Source organism: Megascapheus bottae, chromosome 29 (assembly GCF_031878675.1).
Source record: "Megascapheus bottae isolate mThoBot1 chromosome 29, mThoBot2.hap1, whole genome shotgun sequence".
Lineage (NCBI taxonomy): Eukaryota > Metazoa > Chordata > Mammalia > Rodentia > Geomyidae > Megascapheus > Megascapheus bottae.
The window spans coordinates 15,251,600-15,277,163 of record NC_143537.1 but is presented as its reverse complement, the minus strand read 5'-3'; the positions used below and the strand labels follow the sequence as shown (position 1 = coordinate 15,277,163).

The following is a 25,564-nucleotide window of genomic DNA, read 5'->3' as shown; positions in this document are numbered from 1 at the left end:
ATGGTTATTTGAATCTCAGAATTTTCTGCTTAGACTGGCTTCAAACCATCACCGTCAGATCTCAGATTCTTAAGTAGCTAAGGTTATAGGCATGAGCCAGCAGTATCTGGCTTGGAAAATTCTTTAACTACTGCACTCTTAGGCAAAAACAATCTTACTTGCAATTCACAGATTTCCTCTCTTTGCTTCTACAACCACATAGGGACCAAACTCACCGAAACAACACAATCCACAACAGGCTTTTTAAGAACACTTTCTGCTGTCTCCTTCAGTTTGGACAAAAGCATGGCAGTCACTTGCTCTGTGGTAAAACTCCGCTCTTCTTCCATGTAAGTCACCTGAAAAAAACACAGATTCCAGACTTAACATTTTTTCATATCCTAATACTAATACCTAAAGTAAGCAATGCCTTACAAACCATTGGTTCAAGATTCGAGGAGGGAATTGAATAAATCTATTTGCAAAGGTGAGAAAGTTGAAAGAGATGACATAGTCAAAATGCATTGCACTCATAATCTCCTTTGTTGAATGGCAACTCCTTTGTATAACTACCTAAAGATTATATATAAAATGTTGTAAAGGTGGAGGTGATACTAGAACCTTACTTTTTTTACAAGCCCAGTAGAAAAGTTATCAAACCTCCATCTCAAAAAACATTTTGAGAGGCCAGAAGTTTGGCCTAGGGGTAGAGTGCTTGCCTTAGGTTCGATTCCTTAGTACCACATACATAGAAAAAAGCCAGAAATGGTGGTGTGGCTCAAGTAGTAGAGCTCTAGCCTTGAAAAAGTCTAAGGACAGTGCTCAGGCCGAGTTCAGTCTCCAGGACTGGCAAAAAAAAAAAAAAAAAAAAAAACACCAAGTTGGGCCTGGTAGCCAACTCCTATAATCTTAATAAGGAGATAGGAGAATCACAGTTCAAGCCTATGTAAAAAATAAAACAAAAACAACTAAAGTACATGGTAGCAAGTTCAAGGCCCTAAGTCCCTAATACCAAAAACAAATTCAAGTCTTTGCCAATAGAAGGTTTTCTATTTAATAGTCACACTTTGTATCATAGAGTCACTGCTGTATATCAGGCTAGTAAATAATGCTCTTCAATCATAAGGCATTATCTTGAGAAACTCACCTTTATACCCGTTAATCCAGTGGACAACTGCACAATATCATAAGCAAGGTTTGATTTTTCTGCCTCCACAAATGGATCAGAGAATGCTCGTCCATGAAATCTTTTAAATCCCTGGACTGTGTTCTTTGCATTGGAAATTACCTAAGGGAAAAAATTATCAGAATAAAAGACTTTTAAAAAAACTTTTCAACAACCATAAAGTAAGCAGCATTTTAGCTTCAGAGTTTCCTTCTTGGTTTCTGTTTTCTTCAGATACTCAGCCTTTCTCAATTGTGCCCACAAGCACGTGAAATAAATAAGTCTATATTAGTCACTAAGTACCAAGGCTGAAAGCTAAATTTAGCTTTTTCTATTATAAAAATCACATCATTATCCTTGTAACAGTTTTCTGTTCTTAAGCCAGGCAGGAATGGCTCACACTTATAATTCTAGCTACTCAGGAGGCTGACATCTGAAGATCTAAGTTTGAAGCCAGCCTGATCAGAAAAGTCTGTGAGACTCTTACCTCTAATTAACCATACAAAAACTGGAAATAGAGCTGTGGCTCAAACTGATAAGAGTGCTAGCCTTGAGCAAAATAGCTCAGGATAGTGCCCAGGCACTGAGTTCAAGCCCCACAAAGAAAAAAAAAAAAGTTTTCTGGGCTGGGGGTTTGGCCTAGCATGCACAAAGACCCAGGTTCGATTCCTCAGTACCACATACATAGAAAAAGTGGGAGTGGTGCTGAGGCTCAAGTGGTGGAGCTCTAGCCTTGAGAAAGCCCAAGGACAGTGCTCAGGCCCTAAGTTCAGTCTCCACGACTGGCAAAAAAAAAAAAAAAAAAGAAAGAAAAAGAAAAAGTTATAATACACATGACTATTAGGTTTCAAATACTGCCGAATTTATGACTCGAACTTTCTAAAAACAAACTCAGCAATGGTTATCAATTCTGAAATTCTAGTTAAAGCTCAGTGCCAGTGGTTCAAGCCTATAATCCTAGCTAATCAAGAGGCTAAGGGTTAAGGTTCAAAACTAGTCTAGACAGAAAAATCTAAAGACTCAAAAAGCTGGAAATGAAGGCAAAAAGCTGGAAATGAAAGCGTGTCTCAAGTGGCAAAGTGTCCTCCTTGAGTGAAAAAGACAAATAAGGCACAGTATGGTTATTAAAAAAAATTAATTAAACAACAAAGGAGTATAGCTCAAATGACAGTCTAGCACAATGAATTCAATACTCAACACCAATTAAAAAGTAAAATACCGGGCCCGGAGTTTGACCTAGTGGTTAAAGTGCTTGCCTAGCATGCACAAAGACCCGGGTTCGATTCCTTGGTACCACATACATAGAAAAAAGCCGGAAGTGGTGCTAAGGCTCAAGTGGTAGAGCTCTAGCCTTGAGAAAGTCCAAGGACAGTGCTCAGGCCCTGAGCTCAAGCCCAGAACTGGCAAAAAAAAAAAAAAAGTAAAATACCCAATTTAATTTAAAAACAACTAAGAGAACTACAGACCTAGCTCTCTAATGAACAGATGCAAAACTCCTCAATAAAATACTAGCCAATAGAATCTAGAAACAAATTTAAAAAATTATACACACACACACATACAAACTCACCAGGGGCTGGGAGACTGGCCTAATGGTAGAGTGCTTACCTATCATGCACAAAGACCCAGGTTCAATTCCTCAGTACCACATACATACAAAAAGCTGGAAGTGCCGGACACAGTGGCTCAGGCCTATAATCTTAGCTACTCAAGAGGCTGAGATCTGAGGATCATGGTTCAAAGCCAGTCCAGGCACAAAAGGACCTGATACTCTTAGCTCCAATTAAACTCTAGAAAACGAGAAATAGGACTTGACTCTAGGGTAGGACAGTAGCCTTGAGCTGAGGAGGTCAGGGACACAGCCCAGTCCAGGGGTAGGGCGGTAGCCTTGAGCTGAAGAGCTCAGGGACAGCTCCCAGGCTGAGTTCAAATCCATGACCCACAAAAAAAAAAAAAAAGGGAGAGAAAGAAAAGGCTAGGAGTGCAGGTGCAGTGGCTCAAGTGGTAGAGCTCTAGCCTTGAGAAAGCCCAAAGAGAAAACTCAGGCCCTGAGTTTAAGCCCCAGGACTGGCAAAAAAAAAAAAAAAAAAGAAAACCTAACCAAACACCATTTCCCCATGGCCCTCCCTCTTGAGCCACAGCAAGTCTATCTCTGTCAACTATACACTTAAAGTCTACCAGAACTACACACAAGCTGATGAAGGAACAGATGAACCAGAGAAATGTCAACTTACGAAAAAAAAAAATCAAAACTCTACCTGGCTCTTAGCTGCTGCTCCAATAGACCGATTCTTAGGACCAAAAGAAATGCAAGCCCTAGAAGACAAAGCATAAATTTAAAAACCAAATTTCATTTCAATATTACATACAAAAACCACTGTAGGAAAAAAAAAACACTATAGGCAAGATTTATGCATTTTCTAAAAACTGTATACTTTAATGGTGCACAATGTCTATGATTTTCATATTTCTATTGAGTTAAACTGTTCATGAAATGGGCTCCCTTAGAATGAGTCCTGTCAGCCAGGTACCCGTGGCTTAAGTTGGTAATCCTCGCAACTCGGAAGGCTGAGATCTAGGGATCACAGTTCAAAGCCAGCCCAGGCAGCAACAGTCCGTGAGACTCTTTTTTTTTTTTTTTTTGCCAGTCCTGAGCGTGAGCTCAGGGCCTGAGCACTGTCCCTGGATTTTTTCTCAAGGATAGGGCTCTACCACTTGAGCCACAGCACCACTTCTGGCTTTTTGCTATATATGTGGTACCAAGGAATTGAACCCGGGTCTTCGTGCATGCTAGGCAAGCACTCTACCACTAGGCCAAACTCCCAGCCCACCCGTGAGACTCTTATCTCCAAGCTACCACCAGAAAACTAGAAGTGGTGCTGTGACCCAAACTGGCAGAATACTGGCCTTGAGCAACAAGAGCTCAGGGCAGGGTCCAGGCCCTGAGTTCAAGCCTCATGACCAACAACAACAAAAGAATGAGCCCTATCATCTAAAACTTGGGATAAATTTCCAATTACCCATCAAAAAGCCAGAAAGGAAAAGAAAAAAAAGCCAGAAATAGTCCAAGTGGCCAAAAGCACTAGCCTTGAACAAAAGTTTAGGGACAGTACTCATAAGTTCCAAGGACAAGCATTGGGGTGGAGTTGGGGGGGGGATAGAAATAACCATGAGGTAGGGCGGGGGAGGAGGGGAGAGAAGAGTGGAAATAACTATGAGGCATGGGTACAATCCTAGGTACTTGGAACATAGAGGCAACAGGACCACAAATTTGAAGCCAGGGGGTTTGAAACCAGGCGACACAAAGTCAGGGAAACTCGAAAACAACTTGAGCAATACACCAAAATCATCTCACATACTAAGAGCCCTTGTCTCACAAGCATGAAACTCTGGATTCAATCTTTGGGATTGAAAAAAAAGCAAGTGAAAAATAGGATTAACTTGTTGAATCGAGGCAATATATAAAATATCACATGTATTTTGAAAGTAAAAACAGGTATTTAAAAATTAAACATAAGCCAGGCTCAGTAGTTCACACCTGTAATCCTAGCTACTCAGGAGGCTGAGATCTGAGGATCAAGGTTCAAAGCCAGCCTAGGCACAAAAGGACCTGAGATCCTCATCTCCAATTAACCTCTAGAAAATGGAAAGTGGGGCTTGGCCGAAGGGTAGGATGGTAGCCTTGAGCTGAAGAACTCAAGGACAATGCCCAGGCCTAGGGGTAGGGCAGTAGCCTTGAGCTTAAGAGTCAAGGACAGCGCCCAGGCTGAGTTCAAGCCCCATGATGCATGCACGCGCGCGCGCACACGCACACGCACACACACACACACACACACACACACACACACACACACACACACACACAAAATTAAACTGAGTTAAAATATTTAACTGAGAAATCCAGAAAGATTAAGTTACATGTTAGAACTAGTACTAAACTGTAGTCAATACAATTTAAAGATTACCTGAAGTTACACTGTCCCTTCTATACTGTGAGGGGCCACTACTGGCATTTTATTTTTATTGTGGGTCATGGGCTAGAACTTGGCCTAGGCCCTACCCCCGGACCTGGGTGTTGTTCCAAAACTGTTCAGCTCAAGGCTACCACCCTACCCTTGAGCCAAGCCCCACTTCCCCTTTTCTAGAATTTAATTGGATAAGTCCCAGGGGCCTGGAGTTTGGCCTAATGGTAGAGTGTCTGCCTAGCATACATGAGGACCGGGGTTTGATTCCTGGGTACCACATACAGAGAAAAAGCTGGAAGTGGTTCTGTCACTCAAGCAGTAGAGCTCTAGTCTGGAGAAAGGCCAAGGACAGTGTTCAGGCCCGGAGTTCAAGCCAGGACTGGCAAAAAAAAGAAAAACAGTCTCAGGTCTGGGGCCAGGAGTTTGGCCTAGTGGTGGAGTGCTTGCCTAGCCTGCAGGAAGACAAGGATTTGATTCCTCAGTATCACATACATCCAAAAAGCCGGAAGTGATGCTGTGGCTCAAGTGGTACAGTGCTAGCCTTGAGAAAGCCCAAGAACAGTGCACAGGCCCTGAGGTTCAAACCCCAGGACTGGCCAAAAAGAAAAAGTGTCCTTTAGTGCCCCAACTGGACTGGCTTTGAACCTTGATCCTCAGATCAAAGCCTCCTTAGTAGCCAGGATTACAGGCTTGAGCTACACCACCCAGCTCACATTTAAGTAAATATTTCTATGCAATCTTAATATGCCCAGTAATTTCTAAAACGAGAACAGAAATACCCAAATTGTGATACCCCATGCAACATATTTCTCAATAAAATACTCTAGGATTATTTTTTGGGTAGGTGGGAGCAGTCCTAGGACTTCAACTCAGGGCTGGGCACTGTCCCTGAGCTATTTTTCCCCAAGACTGGTGCTCTATTACTTGAGTCACAGCTCCATTTCTAGATTCTTGGTAGTGTATTAGCAAACAAGAGTCTCAGGAAGTTTTCTGCCCAGGATGGCTTCAAACTGCAATTCTAAGAGTTCAGCCTCCTGAGTTGCTGGGATTGCAGGTATGATACATTGGCAACCAGCTACTCTTAGGTATTTTTACATGAACAAGTGTGAGAATAATTGTTAATTATCAATCACTCCTACCCAGGAATTTCCCAAATTTTGCACACAGTCTGTACCCAATCCTTTCATCCAAGTAGGTCAAGCTCCCTTGTCTCACAGATTTCATTACAGAGCTTTTCATATGCCAAGTAGTATGCTAAATGTTCTACACTTGATATACCCAAATACTCTTAAGAACCCTTACTGACCCAATTTTATATAGGAAGAACCAACTCAAGTTGTAAACAGCTAGTAAATAATTGAAGTCCAGGATCTGATATCAGGACTATCAGACTCCTATCAACCCTGTTATAGTCACCCCTGCTTATTCTATAGCTCATTTAGATTATTCCACATAGTTTCATCTCATTTTCTTAAGTCCTGGTCTGCCTTCTTTTTTTTTTTAATCACTCCAGCCCTCACTGACATATTTCTCCACACTTCTCTGAAAATTATTTTAACTTTGTACTATATAATCGTACCCATAATTGAACTGTGTTTTACTCTTATTTCCTCCTTGATCAGGTAGTTAGACCTCTAGGCAGCAGGAATTTTATACTTCTTCCTATTGTACATGCCAGTGCTGTACAAAACTCAGGAGTGCTCACACACTTGCGCCTGACATTACTGTGCCACCATTTCAAAATGCAAAATGACATTATAGAAAATTAACTAATTTTACTTACATTCAAAAACCTTCTGTTCTACATTTTTTTTTTGCCAGTCATGGGGCTTGAACTCAGGACCTGAGCACTGTCCTTGGACTTTTCTCTAGGCTACAGCTCTGCCACTTGAGCCACAGCACCACTTCCAGCCTTTTTTTATGTATATAGTAGTGAGGAATCAAACCCGGGCCTTCATGTACGGTAGGAAAGCAATCTACCACTAGGCCAGACTCCCGGCCCCTGTTCTGCCTTTTAAATCTAGACACAGTATCCACTTTTAGCCAGAGAACAGTGTTGCTCTCCCTTTGCTGGATCAGGGATATTATTGGCCAAATATTCATATACATTCCTATAGGTTATGAATAACTGCAACTGCAGATCTTGGTTTAAAACAAGTATGGGCAGGAAAGTTCATGAGACTCATCTCACCATTAGCCAGTTAGCCAGCTGGAAGCCGAGCTGTGGCTAAAGTGACAGAATGCCAGCTATCCTTAAGCTAAAGCAAAAGCTCAGAGATAGCACTCAGACCTTGAATTCAAGCCTCAGCACTCAGACACACCCACATGTAAATCCAGATCCAAATCTATTCTTCCATAACCTGAACAAAGGCCAAACTTTGCTTTTTTTCTTTTACCAGTCCTAATTAAGTACTTACATAAATATATGACATTCCTGCGTATTTTTGAAGAACATGAAGGTAATTAATTTATAGTATTTTTAGTGTATGTTGTAAACCATTCATTAATCTTAAAGACAAATTTAACTGCTATAAGAAGACTGGTTTCTTCCTTTCTTACTTTGTCATAGGGCTTGAATTCTGGGCCTGGGCACTGTCCCTGAGCTCTTCAGCACAAGGCTTCCGCCCTACCCCTGGGCCTGGGCGCTGTCCCTGAGCTCTAGCTCAAGGCTACCATCCTACCCCTTGAGCCACAGCCCCACTTCCCATTTTCTAGTGGTTAATTGGAAATGAGTCTCTCTCCAGTGCCAGTGCTGGCTTTGAACCACAATCCTCAGATCTCAGCCTGAGTAGCTAGGATTATAGATGTGAGCCCCCGCAAGAGTCTGGCAAAAAGACCAGGTTCTTCTATATAAAAACTTCCTCAGTTTTGGGGCCGGGAGTTTGGCCTAGTGGTTAAAGTGCTTGCCTAGCATGCATGAAGACCAGGGTTCAATTCCTCGGTACCACATACATAGAAAAAAGCCGGAAGTGGTGCTGAGGCTCAAGTGGTAGAGCTCCAGCCTTGAGAAAGTCCAAGGACAGTGCTCAGACCCTGAGCTCAAGCCCAGGACTGGCAAAAAAAAAAAAAAAAAAAAAAACTTCCTCAGTTTCATTGGAACTCACTGTAAAACTATTGTACAAGAAAACAATGTAAAAGGATGGATAGGAGCATGTCCAAGCTTTAGAATTTCTCTATACGTCCTTTCCAATTCTTTTCTTTTTTCCCCCTTTGGTCATGGGGCTTGAACTCGGCCTGGGCGCTGTCCCTGTGAGCACTTCAGCTCAAGGCTACCTACCACTCACCCTATCCCTTGAGCCACAGCGCCACTTCTGGTTTTCTAGAGGTTAATTGGAGAGGTTAAAGTCTCATGGACTTTAGTGCCCAGGCTCACTTTGAACAGCAACCCTCAGATCTCAGCCTCCTGAGTAGCTGGAACTATATGAGTGAGCCCCCATGCCCAGCTCCCGTATTTCTTTTACAGTTAAGGATAGTGAACACTTGTTCATGCATCTAATAATTTCTTCAAAGAACTATATCTAATTCTCTTGCCTATTAACTGGGTTATTTGTTTTTGGTAGGTCCGCCTGGAAGAAGTGATTTCTTCCCTTGGCTCTCCCCCTATACCCTGGAAATCCCTACCCAGCATCTGTAACCTTGAAAACTGGCAAACCTGGGGGCAGTGGGAGGTCCCCCAGTCTGAGGTATTTCCCCATCCTCTGAGATCACATGCACTTCCTGTGTGGCCACACCCCTCCCCCTATATAATCTCTCACTTCCCACCATAAGCTCTCTTGCTCCTCTGACTCTATCTTGGGCTGAAGGAAGTTTGCTCTCTCCTCACACAATAAACCTTCTTCTGAACTGGCATGGAGTTTCCTTTCCATAGAATTTACAGTTCTCACTGTGTTCTGTCTTGTTTTTTTTAAGTTCTTTTTATATTTTGAATTATTACCCTTTATCCACGAAATGGCTACCAAAAAAAAAATCTTTAACACTTTTTTAGAAGCAGAATACAATATACTTATCTGGAAATACAAATTGAAACACTCATTGTTCAAAGTTATAGATAAGGGCTAGGCACTGGTAGCTCATGCCTAGCCCAGAGCTCATCCTAGCTCTATAAGAAGCTGAGATTGGAAGATTGAAGATCAAAGTTTGCCTGGGCAGGAAATGTTCATTAGACTCTTATCTCCAATTAATCACCAAAAAGCCAGAAATGGAACTGTGGCTCCAGTGAGCCAAAAAGCTCAAGGGCAGTGCCCAAACCCTGAATTCAAGCCCCAAGACTAACACACTAACACACAAACACACACACACACACACACACACACACACACACACACACACACACACACATTTAAGATGGAACAGACCAGTGCTGCGAGTTTGGCCTAGAGGTAGTGCTTGCCTAGCATGTATAAAGCCCTAGGTTTGATTGAATTGGTGCTGTGGCTCAAGTGGTAGAGCGCTAGCCTTGAGAATGCCCAAAGACAGTGCTTAGGCCCTGAGTTCAAGCCCCAGGACTAACAAAAAAAACAAAAACAAAAACAGAGCTTAACTAATAATGGTTTTATTTGAGGGTGATGAAAATGTTCTAAAATTGTGGGGATGGTTGTACTGCGTGACTACACTAAGGCCTATCAAATTGTAGACTTCAAATGGGCAAACTGTACATTATACATCAATGAAGTGTTTAAAAAACTACAAAACTCAGGCCGGGAGTTTGGTCTAGTGGTTAAAGTGCTTGCCTAGCATGCATGAAGACCTGGGTTCGATTCCTCGGTACCACATACAGCCGGAAGTGGTGCTGAGGCTCAAGTGGTAAAGCTCTAGCCTTGAGAAAGTCCAAGGACAGTGCTCAGGCCCTGAGCTCAAGCCCAAGACTGGCAAAAAAAAAAAAAAACTATAAAACTCAGGTCAAGGACTAAATCAAGCTTCAACTTAAAGAGTTTTGGGATGAGATTTCAGGTGAAACACCAGAGGCAGGCCTAAGGAACTGAGGATGAAATCTGACAAAAAGAAAGAAAATGAGCCTTTTAATAAGGAGCATACTGAAAAATCTAGTTAAGCTAGAAAGCTGCCAGAATGAGGTTAAAAATTAAGAATGAGTTTAATACTGGTGGTTCACACCTGGAACAGGAAGCTGATATCTGAGGATCACAGGTCAAAGCCAGCCCAGGAAGAAAATTCTGAGATTCTTGAGACTTCCATCTCCAATTAACCATGAAAAAGCCGGCCAGTGGAGCAGAGCACTGTCCTTGAGCAGAAAAGCTCATGGCCCTAAGTGTCAAGCCCCATGACTGAGCAAAAGAGAAAAAAATTTCAGGATTAAAGGATTGGTCTCAATATTTAGAACCTTGAAAAGCCACATCTGAGGACCTGGAAATAAGTAACATGGAGCTTCTTGCCCATTTTTTTCTAAAAAAGAAGGCAACAAAATAGCCAGGTGCCGGTGGCTCATGCCTGTAATCGTAGCTACTCAGGAAGTTGATATGAGGATCAAGGTTTAAAGCCAGCCCGAGCATAAAATTAACCCCTACAAAACATGAAGTGGGGCTTGGCTCAAGGGTAGCCTTGAGCTGAAGGGCTCAGGGACAGCACCCAGGCTGAGTTCAAGCCCCATGACCCACAAGAGAGAAAAAAAAAAAAAAAAGCAACAGATTATAAATTATCAACAGGAGGAGGCCTGTGATTTCAGAACTTAGAAGACAGGCATACCAGGATTCAAAGTTCAAGGGTAGCCTAGACTACAAAGTTACCTTGCCTTTAAGCAGTGAACAATATTTTCTACATGTACTCACAAACAGACACTTTACCCTAAGGAAGGTAAAATCTAGGTGAGTCACCATTTTTGGGGCTGTGTCTGTACTAGTCCCATCATCACCAACCGTAAGCTGTAGAAGTCCAAACGAAGCCCTTGACTCACGAACAATCATGGCCAACCCCCGGCTGAGAAGTATTGTCTTCAAAATGCAACTAAAAGGGATAGGTTCGCCCCAGTATCCATTTTATTAAATCTCTTTCTGATGACCAATCCAGGCCACCCTCTCTGGATATAGACAGCGGATGGGTACATATTCTGAGCCTGACCCCTCGGCTCAAGCTCCCTACCTCCCTGGTGCCGCCCCGCCCCCACTCACGTGGGACTGACTGGGAGATGGCCTCGCAGGTCCGCAGCCCTCATTCAACGTTAGAACTTTCATTTAAGCACCTGCTGTGCTGTGAAGGTCCCGGGCCTTATGGTGGGCACATTCAAGAATGGTCAGCATGTCTTTTTTTTTTTTTTTTTGTCTTATACTCCAACCCCACCCCCCCTCCAAAAAAAAAAAAAAAGAATACCCGGTCCACCTCCCTTTCAGTTCTTACCCACGCCCTCTCGGTTAGTTTGAGTGTAGGTTTCCTCCCTCCCTCTCCCATTCAAAAAAAAAAATAATAATTCTTCCTCTGGCCCATGTTTGAAAAAGACAAGCACTCAAAAGGTGGGTGTGCAGCTAACCTGGTACCCCCGGAGGGGGATGGGTGAGTGAGGATCCCTTGCTACCTGGGTAGTGAATTTAGAACCAGGTGACACCCCCCGCCCTCCCCGGCCCGCATTCCGCAAGCCGAACGGGGCGAGCCGCCGACCTCCCCATCCCGGTGCACGCGGCACACCCGGCCCACACTTACGGCGTGCAGCGGTCGCTATATTCATTAGCAATCGTCTCGATACCCCCGGCACGGGCCACGGCAACATAACAACTCTGAAAACCCAGGTCTATGCCCACCACCGACATGGCGCCGGTTATTCCTCGGGGCTCAAGGCCCGGGTCCGGCCGCTGGAGAACAGGACGCGCGGACCCCGGCGGGGCTGACGGGCGCGTGGAGAACGGGCCGCGTGGGCTGAAAAGGCCGGAGCCGATCAAGAAACCTGCGGGTTGTCCACACGCGGAGCCGCCTTTGAAGTCCTTTGCAAAGGAACACCGCGCGACCCCGGGGTACGGTTTCAGGCCGGCTCCGGCACCGGCTCAGCCGCCACACAGGAGGCGCCGGTCGCGGGGGCGGAGAAGATCTCGAAAGATCTCGTTGCGACGGGAAATCAAGCGCTGCAGCGCGCGAGAACTGCGCAGGAACAGAATGTTCTCGCGAGATCCCCGGCGACTCCGCTGCTTTTCTTTCGGAGCCTTTCCCCCCCCCTTCCCTCCCCCCCCCCCCCCCCGCCAATCCTCTCCTTTCCCCGCCCCCTCGCCCGCGCGCCTTCGTGACGTCAGCGCTCGCGTCACATCCGGTCACCAGAACCTGGGAAGGTTGAAGATGGCTGAAAGAGAAGCGGGTTGATTGAGTCTGCGCGCTCTGGGTCGCGGCGGCGCCTTACTCCCCAGCACCTCCCTTTCCGGAAGAGAGGAGAGCCGGCTGGAGGTTGCTGAAGGGGCGCTGTTGGCCTACTTCTGTTTTTAATCGCCAAGAAACTTATGGTGAAGCTTCCTCCGGTACCCCCGCCTCTCCTCCCCCACCCCCCAAAAAGACGCTATCGAATCTTCTAATCCTGCCAGATCCTCTCTCATCCCCGACTCTCATGGCGAGGGGGCGGGAGGAGGGAGGGGTCCGCCTTGAACGTGGCCTTTCAAGTGGGGGTCGTTGTCATTGTTCGAGACAGCGCCCTACCCGGCCAAAGGAAAGAATTAACTCCAGATCACACCGCCTCACTTTTATTTTCCCCTCTCCGCTTGTTTCCCACCCTTGGTGAAAAGCTCGGGTTAAATCAGTCCCAAGCATAGTCTAACCACCTGCCCAGTGCTAGGCCCAGAGCTGAATGGGGGGTGGGGGGGACACACACACACACACATAGGTTCACCCAGCTCAGTGACAAGCGTACGGGAAGCTAATGAATTTTAAACTTCAGGGCCCTCTCACTGATCCTGAAAAGGCTGGGGGACATGTTGAGGCTTTAGTAAGAGTATTCCAAGTAGAAAGGGGAGGCCAGGCTGAGAGTGTGGCCTAAGCCCTGAGTTCGATCCCACGGTACTGCATATACAGAAAAAAAGCTGGAAGTTATGCTGTGGCTCAAGTGGTAAGAGTGCATGTAGACACTTAAGAATCTCTAAATCTCCAATAATGTGTTTTCATTATTTCTTCTAAATATTAATTTTGATATCTTTTAAGAGTTCCCAACAGAGGGCCGGGTTGGGTAGATAACAATTATAATCCTAGCTACAAAGAAAACTGAGATTAAGAGGATCAAGGGTCAGGCCTAGCCCTAACAAAAAGTTCTCCACACCCTCCATCTCAAACAAGCTGGGAATGATGGCGCTTGTCTATAATCCCAATTACTGAGAGACATAGATAAGCAAATTATATGGGGGGGGGGAGGAATGAAGCAAAACGAGGGCTGGGCATAGTGTACAAATGGTAGAACACCTACCCAGCAAGTGCAGGACCCTGAGTTCAAAGCCACTCACAGACTTCCACAGCTTATAAACTTCGATTCTACGAAACCTACATTACCCCTATATTATGGGAGGAGGGGTTAGCTAGTACAGGTGGCTATATGTACAAATGGATTACTAGGAGTAATTACCAGAAAGTAAAAGATGTTAAAGTTGGAAAAATCAGCAATAGAGAACTAGTGTGGTTTAAAGACTACAATATGCTTTGTATTGCTGTAGGAAAGACTGCTTGAAGATCTTAGAAACAGAGCAGTGCATTGGAAAAGTGAGTAAGCAAAGAATAAAGTACATTATCCTAACCTGTCACTCCCTTTAAGGGAGACACTTGAGATTGTTTGCTTTTAAGCAAACCCAGGTTGTTTGCTTTTAAATTTGCATATTGCCTTAAAATTTATACCTTTTGCCTATTACAAACCTGTTTTGTGTGTGTGTGTGTTTGTGTGTGTGTGTGTGTGTATATGTGTGTGTGTGCCATTCCTAGGCCTTGAACTCAGGGTTTAGGTGCTCTCCCTGCGTTTTTTTTGTTCAGGATAGCACTCTTAACACCTGAGCCACAGCTCCACTTCAGCTTTTTGGTTATTAATTAGAGGTAAGACTCTCTTGGATTTTACTGCCTGAGTAGTAATCCTCTTGAAAGAATTACAGGATTGAGTTTACCAGCCTATTGTCTGGTTTGTTTTTTGTTTTTTGTTGTTTTTTTTTTTTGCCAGTCCTGGGCTTGAGCTCAGGGCCAAAGCACTGTCCTTGGAATTTCTCAAGGCTAGAGCTCTACTACTTGAGCCTCAGCACCACTTCCAGCTTTTTGCTATGTATGTGGTACCTAGAAGTTGAACCCGGGTCTTCGTGTATGCTAGGCAAGCACTCTACCACTAGGCCAAACTCCCGGCCCGCCTATTGTCTCTTTAAAGAAGATTCCAGATGCTATGTAGAAAGAGATAATTGAGGTAAAATGAAGAGCCTATGGAGAAAACTAGGATAAATAGATGTACATCCATGTTCATAGCAGCTTACAATAGTCAGAAGCCAGGAACAATTAATGTGTTCATAATGGATTTTTTAATATGATATAGACATACCACAAAATACAGCCTTAAAAAAATAGCTTCTTACCCAAGATATTATAAGGACACCTGCTCAGCTATGTTAATCTCTGCACTATTCACAATAGCCAGGCAATGGAAACAAGCCAGATGCCCTACTGCAGATGAATGGATACAGAAAATGTGGTATATATACACAATGGAATTCTACATAGCCAACAGACAAGATAAAATAATGGCATTTGCAGGGAAGTGGATGAATCTAGAGCAAATCATGTTGAGTGAGACAAGTCAAGACCTAAGGAACAAAAGGCGCATGGTATCCTTAATATGTGGCTATTAAATCCAAAGAGTACAAGAGCGAGGACTCAATAACTGCATACCCAAAGCTATGGACATGGTAATGGAAATATAAACATAACTATATAGACATAAAAAACCTATGACTCTATAGACATAATGTTTTATTTCATAAATTAGTATGTTTCTATGACATACAGACCCTTAGCCTAATTTTGATTAAGTTCTAAATACTAAGTCCCAGTGATTGTAAATAGAGATTCCCCCCTTGAACACTTGATTGTTAAACTTGTCATTTAAAATATGATGTAAAAATCAATGTTAATAAATTCTTTAATAAAAAATACAAAAAATAAAAATAAATAGCTTCTTGGGCTGGGAATGTGGCTTAGTGGTAAGTGCTTGCATTAAACCCTGGGTTCTAATTCTCAGTACCACTTAAACAGAAAAAGCCAGAAGTGGTACTGTGGCTGGAGTAATAGAGTGCTAGTCTTGAGCAAAAGAAGCTCAGAGACAGTGCCTAGGCCCTGAGTTCAAGCACCAGGCTTGGGCGGGGCTGAGGGGGAATGCGGAGATGGCTTCTTCTGATATATGCTAAAAGATAGATGATTTTTTTTCTTTTTTAGGGAGGTAGGCATGGGGAGAGCTAGTCCTGGGGCTTAAAGTCTTGGCATGGACACTATCCCTGAGCTCTTTTGCTCAAGGCTAGCAGTCTATCACAGCTCCACTTCTGGATTTGGGTGGTTAATTAGTCTTATGGACTTTCCTTCCCAGTCAAGCTTTAAATCTGTTCTCACACGTGATCCTCATGCCTCTGCCATCCTGGGTCTTGAACTCAAGTCCTGGGCCCTGTCCCTGAGCTCTACCACTTTGAGGCATAGCTCCACTTCCAGTTTTGGGGTGTTTACTTGGAAATAAGAGTCACACCATCTTTAGTGCCCAGGCTGGCTTTCAACCGAGATCCTCAGATCTCAGCCTCTTGAGTAGCTAGAATTACAGATGTGAGCCACTGGCACCGGGCTTGAAAGCCAATCTTTTTTTGTGCCAGTACGGGGGCTTGAACTCAGGGCCTGGGCACTGTCCCTTAGCTTTTTCACTCAAAGCTAGCCACGAATCCACCACTAGCTTTTTGGTAGTTAAATGGAGATAAGAGTCTCACAGAATTTTCTGCCTGGGCTCAGTTCAAACTGTGATCCTCAGATCTCAGCCTTCTTCTCTTGGAAAGTTTCCTTAGCCTTTAGCTAACTTGGCAGACAGTACATATTTTTATGTCCCAGCTTCATACTTCACTTGCCTTGTTGCCTTTGGCACTATTCTCCATTTTAAATACCACCAGTCCTATCAATCTTCTTTAATGATTTGTCCTTCTCAAAATAAAATATAACTAACATCAGGCACAGAGTACTCATCCTGCTATAAATAGTTTCCTGGATCATCAAACTTATAGCCCAAGGAGGCTATTCTGGGATATTTAAATAAATGAAGTCAGAAAAAGTCACTTGAGAATTCTGAAGAATCTAAAGTGGTAGTGATCCAAGAGTCCAAGTTGTTGAAACAATTAAGTTTCCAGAATAATATTCATTCAGAAGGTATGTTGAGAATTTTAGACGCAGGAAATTGTTCGATTTTTTTTGTTGGTACAACTATGAAACGTTTAAATGCACAGGATTCATAAGCTGCCTAGAAACAAAAAGTTCCCAGTCCCTTAGAACTCTTAATCCTCCCTGACAGGTGTCCATCAGAATTCTCTCCTACCCTCCCAAGAGGCTTCTGCATTGCTTTGTGTCATGAGCAAGCCACCATTAGGGAACGGTATCTTTCTGACCTCTAATTTCCCAGTGAGTGACTCATTGCCTGAAGTCAGTGCAACTTTCTTCAACTCTAAAACTCCAGTACCTCAATAGTGTAGGTGCCAGTTCTCTAACTCCCAGGAAGTCTGCTAGACATATATTCAGTGACTCCAAATTATTGTTTCATTAATGTCTGTAATCCTTGCTACTCAGGAGGTTGCGATCTGCAGGTAACAGGCAAGAAAGTAGGGTAAGACTCATGTCCAATTAACCACCAAAAAGCTGGAAGTGGAATTGTAGCTTAAAGTGTTAAAGTGCTAGCCTTGACCAAAGAATCTCAAGGACAGCAACTGACCCCAAGTTCAAGACCTAGGGCCAGCACAGGCATGCACACACACACACACACACACACACACACACACACACACACACACACACACAGAGTCTTCACAGGAAATTGATGAAGAAAGTGGCATTTTCCCATTTGATAGATGAGACAACCAAGAATTGATGAAGTTGAGGAAGTGGTTAAAGTTTACACAATTTTCAAACTCCAACTTTAACAGTTGCCTCTTAAACCACCACCACTACTTCTCTTTCAACTCAGGTTCCTTGTCACAGGCTCATTAAATGTTAAACCAGCTTTTTTTGTCCAATAATGCTGAGGGCTCACACCTGTAATCCTAGCTACTCAGAAGGCTGAGAGCTGAAGATCCAAGTTTGAAGCCTGCTGAATAAAAGAGTCTATGAGATTTCATTTCTCATTAACCAGGAAAAAAAAACTGGACTAGAAGCATAGCCTAAGTGGTGAAGGGCCAACCATGAGCAAGAAAGCCAAGTGAGTGGGCTGGGAATGTGGCTTAGTGATAGCGTGCTTGCCTAGCATGCGTGAAGCCCTGGCTTCGATTCCTCAGTAGCACACAAAACAGAAAAGCTAGAAGTGGTACTGTGGCTCAAATGATAGAATGCTAGCCTTGAGTAAAAGAAGCTCAGGGATAGCACCCAGGCTCTGGCAAAGCCCCAGGATTGGCAAAAAAAAAAAAAAAAAAAGCCAAATGAGAGCATAGAGCCCCTGAGTTCAAGATTTAGTACTGGCACACACATACACACACACAACACACACACACACCAGCATTTGCCAGTCTTCAGTTTCTCAGAAAAGTGTTCTAAGAGCTGATGATAGGCCAATGTTATCATCATAATGTTCTGACAGGGGAAACTTGCTTAACTTCATGGACTCCTAAATAATAAAAGTGAAAATATATTTTTTTAAAATGCTAAGTTGGGCTGGGAGTTTGGCCTAGTGGTAGAGTGCTTGCCTTAGCCTGCCAGGACAATACTCATGCCCTGAGCCCAAGCCCAGGACTGGCAAAAAAAAAAAAAAATGTTAATCCAGGTACAAGTGACTCAGGCCTGTAATCTTGGCTACTCAGAAGTTGGAGTTCTTGAGGGCTGGGAGTTTGGCCTAGTGGAAGAATGCTTGCCTAGCATGCAGGAAGACCAGGATTCAATTTGTAAGCACCACATACATAGAAAAGCCAGACATGGGGGCCAGGAGTTTGGCCTAATGGTAGAGTGTTTATCTAGCATGCACAAGGACCTGGGTTTGATTCCTCGGTACCATATACACAGAGAAGGTCAGAAATGATGCTGTGGCTCAAGTGGTTGAGTGCTAGCCTTGAGAAAACCCAAAGACAGTGCTGAGTTCAAGCCCCAGGACTGGCAAAAATTTAAAAAAAAAAAAAAAAAAAAAAAAAGGTGGAGCTCTGGTGGATCAATATTCAAAGCCGGTCCAGACAAAAGTGAGACCTCTGGCTCAATATGGAAACTGGGCATAGTGGAATATATAGCTGTCATCCAAGCTAAAGAGAGACATACATAGGAGGATTGTGATTTGCAGCTGGACAAAAATGTGAAAAACAATGTCCAAATAACAAACTAAAACAAAAGGCTGAGAGCATAACTAGTGGTAGAACAACTGCCTAGGATGTGCAAGGCCCTATTTTGTTTTGTTTTGTTTGTTTTGAACTCAGGGCCTGGGTGCTATCCCGGAACTTCTTTGTGCCCAGGTCTAGCGCTTTACCACTTGAGCAGGCTTTTTCTGTGTATTTGGTACTGAAGAATGGAACCCAGGGCTTTATGCAACTAGGCAAGCACTCTACCACTAAGTCAAATTCCCAGCCCAAGACCTTGAGTTTAAACTCAAGTAAAGCCCCCCCTCCCCTGCACCAAAAAAGGAGCACAGTTTCGTTTCCTGCTGTTTTTACTGAAGCATTTGGCCAACCATACTACTCTGTGATATTAAAAACTGCCATCACAGTTCACTTCTAACTCCAAGCTGGCTGACAGCCTAAGGTCTTCACCACACCCTCTCCAACTGTCTGCTGCCATAGTAGCGCCATGATCTCATCCAGAGTTCTTCCCTAAAGCCCGACTCTTATGCCCTTATTCAGGCCCATTCTCTTATGATTTTGGCTTGCAATATCACTTGCAGTCCCCGCCCTTCCCTTCTTCATAACCCTCAAATTCCTGATGAACTTTACACAGCTTTCTCCAGACCATGTGGGCTGATATGATGAGATTTAACACCTTCATCTAAGCCCCTTGATCACCAATACTTTTCCTGGCATGGCTCACACACAGTCTCTTTATCTACTAGCTCCACCCTCTTCTCAACCAGCCCCAGCCTGGGCCTTTTTCCACCTCTAGCAGCTGACATTCCAACTGCACTCTCAAGTCCTGCCTGTTGATCTGGTCAGCTGACACCAGAAAGGTGACTCCCTGCTCAGTTCAGCTCTTGCTCTAGCCTGTCCTGTGTCTCATTAGGAAGCCATCATGCTATCATTCCTTCAGCTTAACAAATGTTTCTGTATCTTTATTATTGTTATTGTTGTTGTTGTGATTAGCAGGATTAGCAGGACTCAACATATCCTATGCTGCTTTTCCTTCAGCTGAAGTACAGATTACTTGTCTCAGGAGTGAACACTTCATTGCTTCTTGTTCATAGTTTCAAAGGCACTGATTTTTTAGGACCCTGATAATAATTCACGTATCAAGTTGCCCCATAAAAGAGGCATGCAGTGGGCACCTGTGGCTCATGCTTGTAATCCTAGCTACTCAGGAGGCTGAGATCTGAAGATCAAGGTTTAAAGCCAACCCTGGCACAAAAGTCCATCAGACTCATCTCCAATTAACCACTAGAAAATCAGAAGTGGCCCTGTGGATCAAAGTGGTAGAGCGCTAGCCTTGGGCTGAAGAGTTCAAGGAGAGCACCCAGGCCCAGAGTTCAAGTCCCACAACTGACAACAACAAAAAAGAGGCATCCAGAGGGCTAAGTACAGCTCAGTAGAAAAGCATGTGCCCAACATTTGAGAGGCCTTAGGTTTGATTCCCTGACACTCCCTGGCACCAAGGACAGGGAGAGAATAGTATTCGTAATTTGACAAAGACCAGTGTAATAAAGTCTCAAGTTCCTATGGTACTGTGTCCATACATTGCTTTGCAACCAAAGGAGGACCATCTATTTTTTTTTTTTTTGCCAGTCCTAGGCCTTGATCTCAGGGCCTGAGCACTGTCCTTGGGCTTTCTCAAGGCTAGAGCTCTACCACTTGAGCCTCAGCACCACTTCTGGTTTTTTTCTATGTATGTGGTACCGAGGAATAGAACCTGGGTCTTCATACATGCTAGGCAAGCACTTTACCACTAGGCCAGACTCCTGGCCCAGGACCATCTATTTCCTATTGACATGTAGCATTCAAATGCAATGTGCATTCAAAATCTAAATATATCACATATGAGTACAGTCTGCACTGAACACCAGCAGCACAAGCCCTCAGAGGAAAGTGACTAACAAAATATTTCTCAGGGAATGGGGCATCAAGCCTATCCCTGTAGCTACAGGCAGGAGCAGAAGTAGCAACAAAGGGTTAAAGAGATGTCCCGAGCTCTTTGGAAGCATAACATTTGTCTTCTAACAAAACAAAAGCTATATTTAGAAAAGGTAGCATAACATTATCCAGCAAAAGCTTCCACTAAGGAGGTTTTGTAAAACAAAAAGCACAAGACTGGGGCCTGGAGTTTGGCCTAGTGGTAGAGTGCCTGCCTAGCATACACAAAGACCAGGGTTCAATTCCATGGTACCACATACATAGAAAAAAGCCAGAAGTAGTGCTGAGGCTCAAGTAGTAGAGCGCTAGAGAAAAGTCCAAGGACAGTGCTCAGGCCCTCAAACAGGGCTAGAGCCCAGGACTGGCAAAAAAAAAAAAAAAAACAACACAAGACTGGCCAGACACCAGGAGCTCATGCCCATAATCCTAACTACTCAGAAGGCTGAGATCTGAGGATCGAGGTTCAAAACCAGTCCAAGCAAGAAAGTCTGTGAGACTCATCTCCAATTAACCACCACCAGCAAACTAGAAGTGGTGCTGTGGCTGAAGTAGTAGAACACTAGCTCTGAACTAAAGAGCTCAGGGACAATGTCCAGGCCAAGAGTTCAAGGCCCACAACCGACCCCCCCCCCAAAAAAAAGCACAAAATTGGCCGGGAGTTTGGCTTAGTGATAGAGTACTTGCCTAGCATCCATGAAGACCTGGGTCCAATTCCTCAGTACCACATAAAAAAAAAAAAGCCAGAAGTGGTCCTGTGGCTCAAGTGGCCTTGAGAAAGCCCAAGGACAGTTTCCAGGCTCTAAGTTCAAGGCCCAGAACTGGCAAAAAAGAAAAAAAAGCACAAGACATTACAGTCGCTTGAACTCAGGACCTTTCTTTTCTTTTTCTTTTTTTGTTGTTGTTGGTGGTGGTCATGGGGCTTGAATCCTTGTCATGGAGAGACCTCTCTTTCTTGCTGAGCTTTCTTCTTCATGTTTTTTTTTTTTTTTGCTCACAGCTGGAATTCTACCACTTGAGCCACTCTTCCAGCCCAATGTTTTGCTGGTCATTTGGAGAAGAACCACTGAGAATTAGTGAGGCTGAGATCTGAGAATTTCAGTTCAAAACCAGCCCAAACAGATAAAATTGGTTGTCTCTAGTTAACTAACAAAAGGCTGGAAGTGGGAGTGTATCTCAAGTGGTAGAGTGCCAACTTTGATGGTAAAAAAAGCCAACCAAGAATTCAGCGCCCTGAGTTCAAACCCTACTACCAGCACAGATGCAACCACACACACACACACACACACACACACACACACACACACACACTGGAGGAGTCTTAGTTCAAACCCTACTACCAGCACAGATGCAACCACACACACACACACACACACTGGAGGAGTCTTAGTTCAAACCCTACTACCAGCACAGATGCAACCACACACACACACACACACTGGAGGAGTCTTAGTTCAAACCCTACTACCAGCACAGATGCAATCACACACACACACACACACACACACACACACACACACACACTGGAGAAGTCTTAGAGACACAATCCTTCAGATCTCATCCTCCAAAGTAATAAAGATTATAGACATTACCCACTAAGGCAAGATTTGGTATTTATTTTTTATTTTTGTCAGTCCTAGGGTTTGAACTGAAGGCCTGGGAACTGTCCTTGGGCTTTCTCAAGGTTAGAGCTCTACCACTTGAGCCACAGCACCATTTCTGGCTCTTTTTTTCTGTGTATGTAATACCAAGGAATCAAACCCAGGGCTTCATGCATGCTAGGCAATAACTTTACCACTTGGCCACCTCCCAGTTCCTATTCTTTTAAATATATAATTTATTATTATTATTAAGGTGTGGTCCAGTCAGGTAACGAATACATCACTCTCTTTGGCCAATGACATCCCTTCTTTCTCATTCACCCAGTTACCAACTCCTGTCACTGCCCACAAGTTCATAATTCATTTTCCACAGTGTCTACCAAGTTGATATTTTTTCATACTAACTTGTTTTCTTTGCTAGTACTTTGGCTTGAACTGACCCGACTTCTCACTTGGCATTTTCACTCAAGGCTGGCTCTCTATCACTTGGACCAAACCTTCAGTTCCAGATTTTTGCTGGCAAATTAGAACTAAGGACTTTTCTGTCTGTGTCTGGGCTTGCTCTCAATTGGAATCCTCAGATCTCAGCCCCTGAGTAGCTAGGATTACAAGCATGAGCTATCAACATGTGGCTTTTTTTTTGGGGGGGGGGGGTGTCATGGTGCTTGAACTCGGCCTGAGCTCTGTCCCTGAGTTCTTCAGCTCAAGGCTACCACCCTACCTTTGAGCCAAGCCCCACTTCTCGTTCTCTAGAGGTTAATTGGAGATAAAAGTCTCAGGTCATTTTGTGCCCAGGTAGGCTTTGAACCTTGATCCTCAAATCTCAGCCTCCTGATTAGCTAGGATTATAGGTGTGAGCCACCACCCCCTGCAACATATGGCTTTTAATAGCATTTTTTTTTGTCAGTCCTGGGCTTGAGCTCAGGGCCTGAGCACAGTCCTTGGACTTTCTCAAGGCTAGAGCTCTACCACTTGAGCCTTAGTACCACTTCCGGCTTTTTTCTATATGTGGTACCGAGGAATCAAACCCGGGTCTTCATGCATGCTAGGCAAGCACTTTAACCACTAGGCCAAATTCCCGGCCCCGGCTTTTAATAGCATTTTAACTACATTATTATTATTCTCTTCTATTTTGGTACTTGAGATCTAATCCAGGACGCTGTACTTGCCAGACAAGCACTTTTGCCACCAAACTACATTCCAGCCCTCATTAGCATTTTAATAAAATGCTGGAAGATATTATTTATTTTGTTGCTTGTGAGCTCAAGGATGGCACCAGAGCCTTGACCTTTTGCGCCCAAGGCAGCATTATACCACTTTGATCCACAGCCCCACTTCCAGTTTTCTGATGGTTAATTGGAGATGAGTCTCATTGACTTTCCTGTCCAGTCTGGCTTTGAACTTCAGTCCTCAGTTCTCAGCCTCCTGAATAATTAGGATTACAGGTGTGAACCACCAGCACCTAGTAAGATTTATTTTTGAGTGCGAAGTTATTATTATTTTTTTGTGGGTTATGGGGCTTGAACTTGGCCCGGGCACTGTCCCTGAGCTCTTCAGCTCAAGGCTACCACCCTACCTTTGAGCCATGCCCCACTTCCCATTTTCTAGAGGTTAATTGGAGATAATAGTCTCAGGCCCTTTTGGGCCCAAGCTGGCTTTGAACCTTGATCCTCAGATCTCAGCCTCCTGAGTAGCTAGGATTACAGGTGTAAGCCCGCCATGGCCCAGCTAAAGTTTTTGTTTTTTTAATTTTCTTTTCCATCAACAGTACCTTCTGGAAACCGGCAAGGCATATATTAAATGTGGTTTAAAAACCAAAACAAGGGCCAGGAGTTTGGCCTAGTGGTTAAAGTGCTTGCCTAGCATGCATAAAGACCCGGGTTCGATTCCTCGTGTACCACATACATAGAAAAAAGCTGGAAGTGGTGCTGAGACTCAAGTGGTAGAGCTCTAGCCTTGAGAAAGTCCAAGGACAGTGCTCAGGCCCTGAGCTCAAGCCCAGGACTGGCAAAAAAATAAAAAAAAAAACAAACATAAGATACATTTTATTTTACTTGACAGATTATAGCTATGAAGCTAGACTGGCCTGGAATTTTCTTTTTTCTATATTTTTCCCCCTTTTCCTCCTCTTCCTTCTTCTTTGTCATGGGGCTTGAACTCTGGTGCTGGGTGTTGTCCCTGAGCTCTTCAGCTCAAGCCTACCACCCTATCCCTTAGCCACAGCCCCACTTCCCATTTTCTAGATATTAATTGGAGTTAAGAGTCTCAAGTTCTTTAGTGCCCAGGCTGGCTTTGAACCTTTGATCCTCAGATCTCAGCCTCCTGAGTAGCTAGAATTACAGGTGTGAGCCACTGTACCCAGCTGCTACTGCTGCTACTCCTCCTCCTCCTCCTCCTTTTCCTCCTCCTCCTCCTCTTCTTCTTTTTTTCTTGGCATTATTCAACTTGGGCACTATCCCTGAGCTGCTTAGCTGCTTTTGCTCAAGGCTAGCACTCTACCACTTTAGCCACAGCTTCGCTCCACTTCCTGGCCTGGAATTCTTGGACCGTTCATCTGGGCCTACCAAGTGCTCAGATTACAGATATGTTCCACCATGTCCAGCTATTAAAACGCATTTTAAAGAACAAGATGTACTCACAGAAGTTCACATCATAACTTTACTTCCCAAATCGAATCACTTTCTCCCCCTTTAGATTGAATTATTTTTCTTTAGAATACTGCACTCAATATGGCCTTTGTCTTTTTTCTATTGCTCTAAAATAGAAACAAAAGCTGAAACCAACACTGAAAAATAGAAATTTCAATAACTTTAGCTTGTTATTGGTAGATCTAAGAGCATGGTACTGACATCTACCAGGCTTGTGGTAGGGACTTTCTTGCTGCATGAAAATACGAGATAGGAGCTGAGTGCTGGTGGCACACGCCTAATAATCCCAGCTATTTGCAGAGGCTGAGATCTGAGGATCACAGTACAAAGCCTACCCAGGCAGGAAAAATCCAATATCCCCAATAAACAACCAGAAAAGCTAACCCGGTACTGTGGCTCAAAGTGACAGAATACTAGCCTTGAGCAAAAAAGCTCAGAGACAGGCCAGGGGCCCTGAATTCCAGCCCCACGACCACAACAGCAACAACATTTTATGAGCTGACAGCAAATTGTCAGCTAAAGTATCCTAAAAATACCAGGGTAGTCCTTTTTCACTTGATAAAATATCTCCTATGGCCTCATGAAATAAAGTGTCTCAAATGGCCCTAATGAAGTACATAATTTAAACAAAGAAAAAGGAATCATTAACGTATACTTGTGATTTATGGCTTGCTAAGACCATTCCACTGATGGCGTCAGTCCTGCTTAACTCATTTTGTTCTCCAGACTCCCAGGGTTCAGAGCACGAAGCAGTGCAGGCTTCATTCGGCTCTGCGGTGGGCGGGAA

At 43.9% G+C, this 25,564-nt stretch overlaps 1 protein-coding gene and 1 long non-coding RNA gene across 3 annotated transcripts in view; one reads left to right on the top strand and one right to left on the bottom strand.

The window, feature by feature from the left end:
- Hspa4 (heat shock protein family A (Hsp70) member 4) overlaps positions 1 to 12,131 on the bottom strand; it is a 38,178-nt gene extending 26,047 nt beyond the window's left edge. The window contains exons 1-4 of one of the 2 annotated variants that reach the window (XM_090321196.1): positions 11,758 to 12,131; positions 3,403 to 3,460; positions 1,127 to 1,267; positions 216 to 338 (exon numbers count right to left, since the gene is read on the bottom strand). In XM_090321196.1, the coding sequence (XP_090177322.1) occupies positions 216 to 338; positions 1,127 to 1,267; positions 3,403 to 3,460; positions 11,758 to 11,864 (429 nt within the window). In that variant the 5' untranslated portion in view covers positions 11,865 to 12,131. The remainder of the gene's footprint in view (positions 1 to 215; positions 339 to 1,126; positions 1,268 to 3,402; positions 3,461 to 11,757) is intronic. The other variant, XM_090321195.1, reaches the window with a different exon arrangement.
- A 234-nt stretch (positions 12,132 to 12,365) lies between these two features.
- Positions 12,366 to 25,552, top strand: LOC150044861 (uncharacterized). Its single transcript, XR_016533129.1, has 3 exons — positions 12,366 to 12,542; positions 13,734 to 13,779; positions 25,504 to 25,552. It is a non-coding gene; the product is annotated as an uncharacterized LOC150044861 (long non-coding RNA).
- The last annotated feature ends 12 nt before the right edge of the window (positions 25,553 to 25,564 follow it).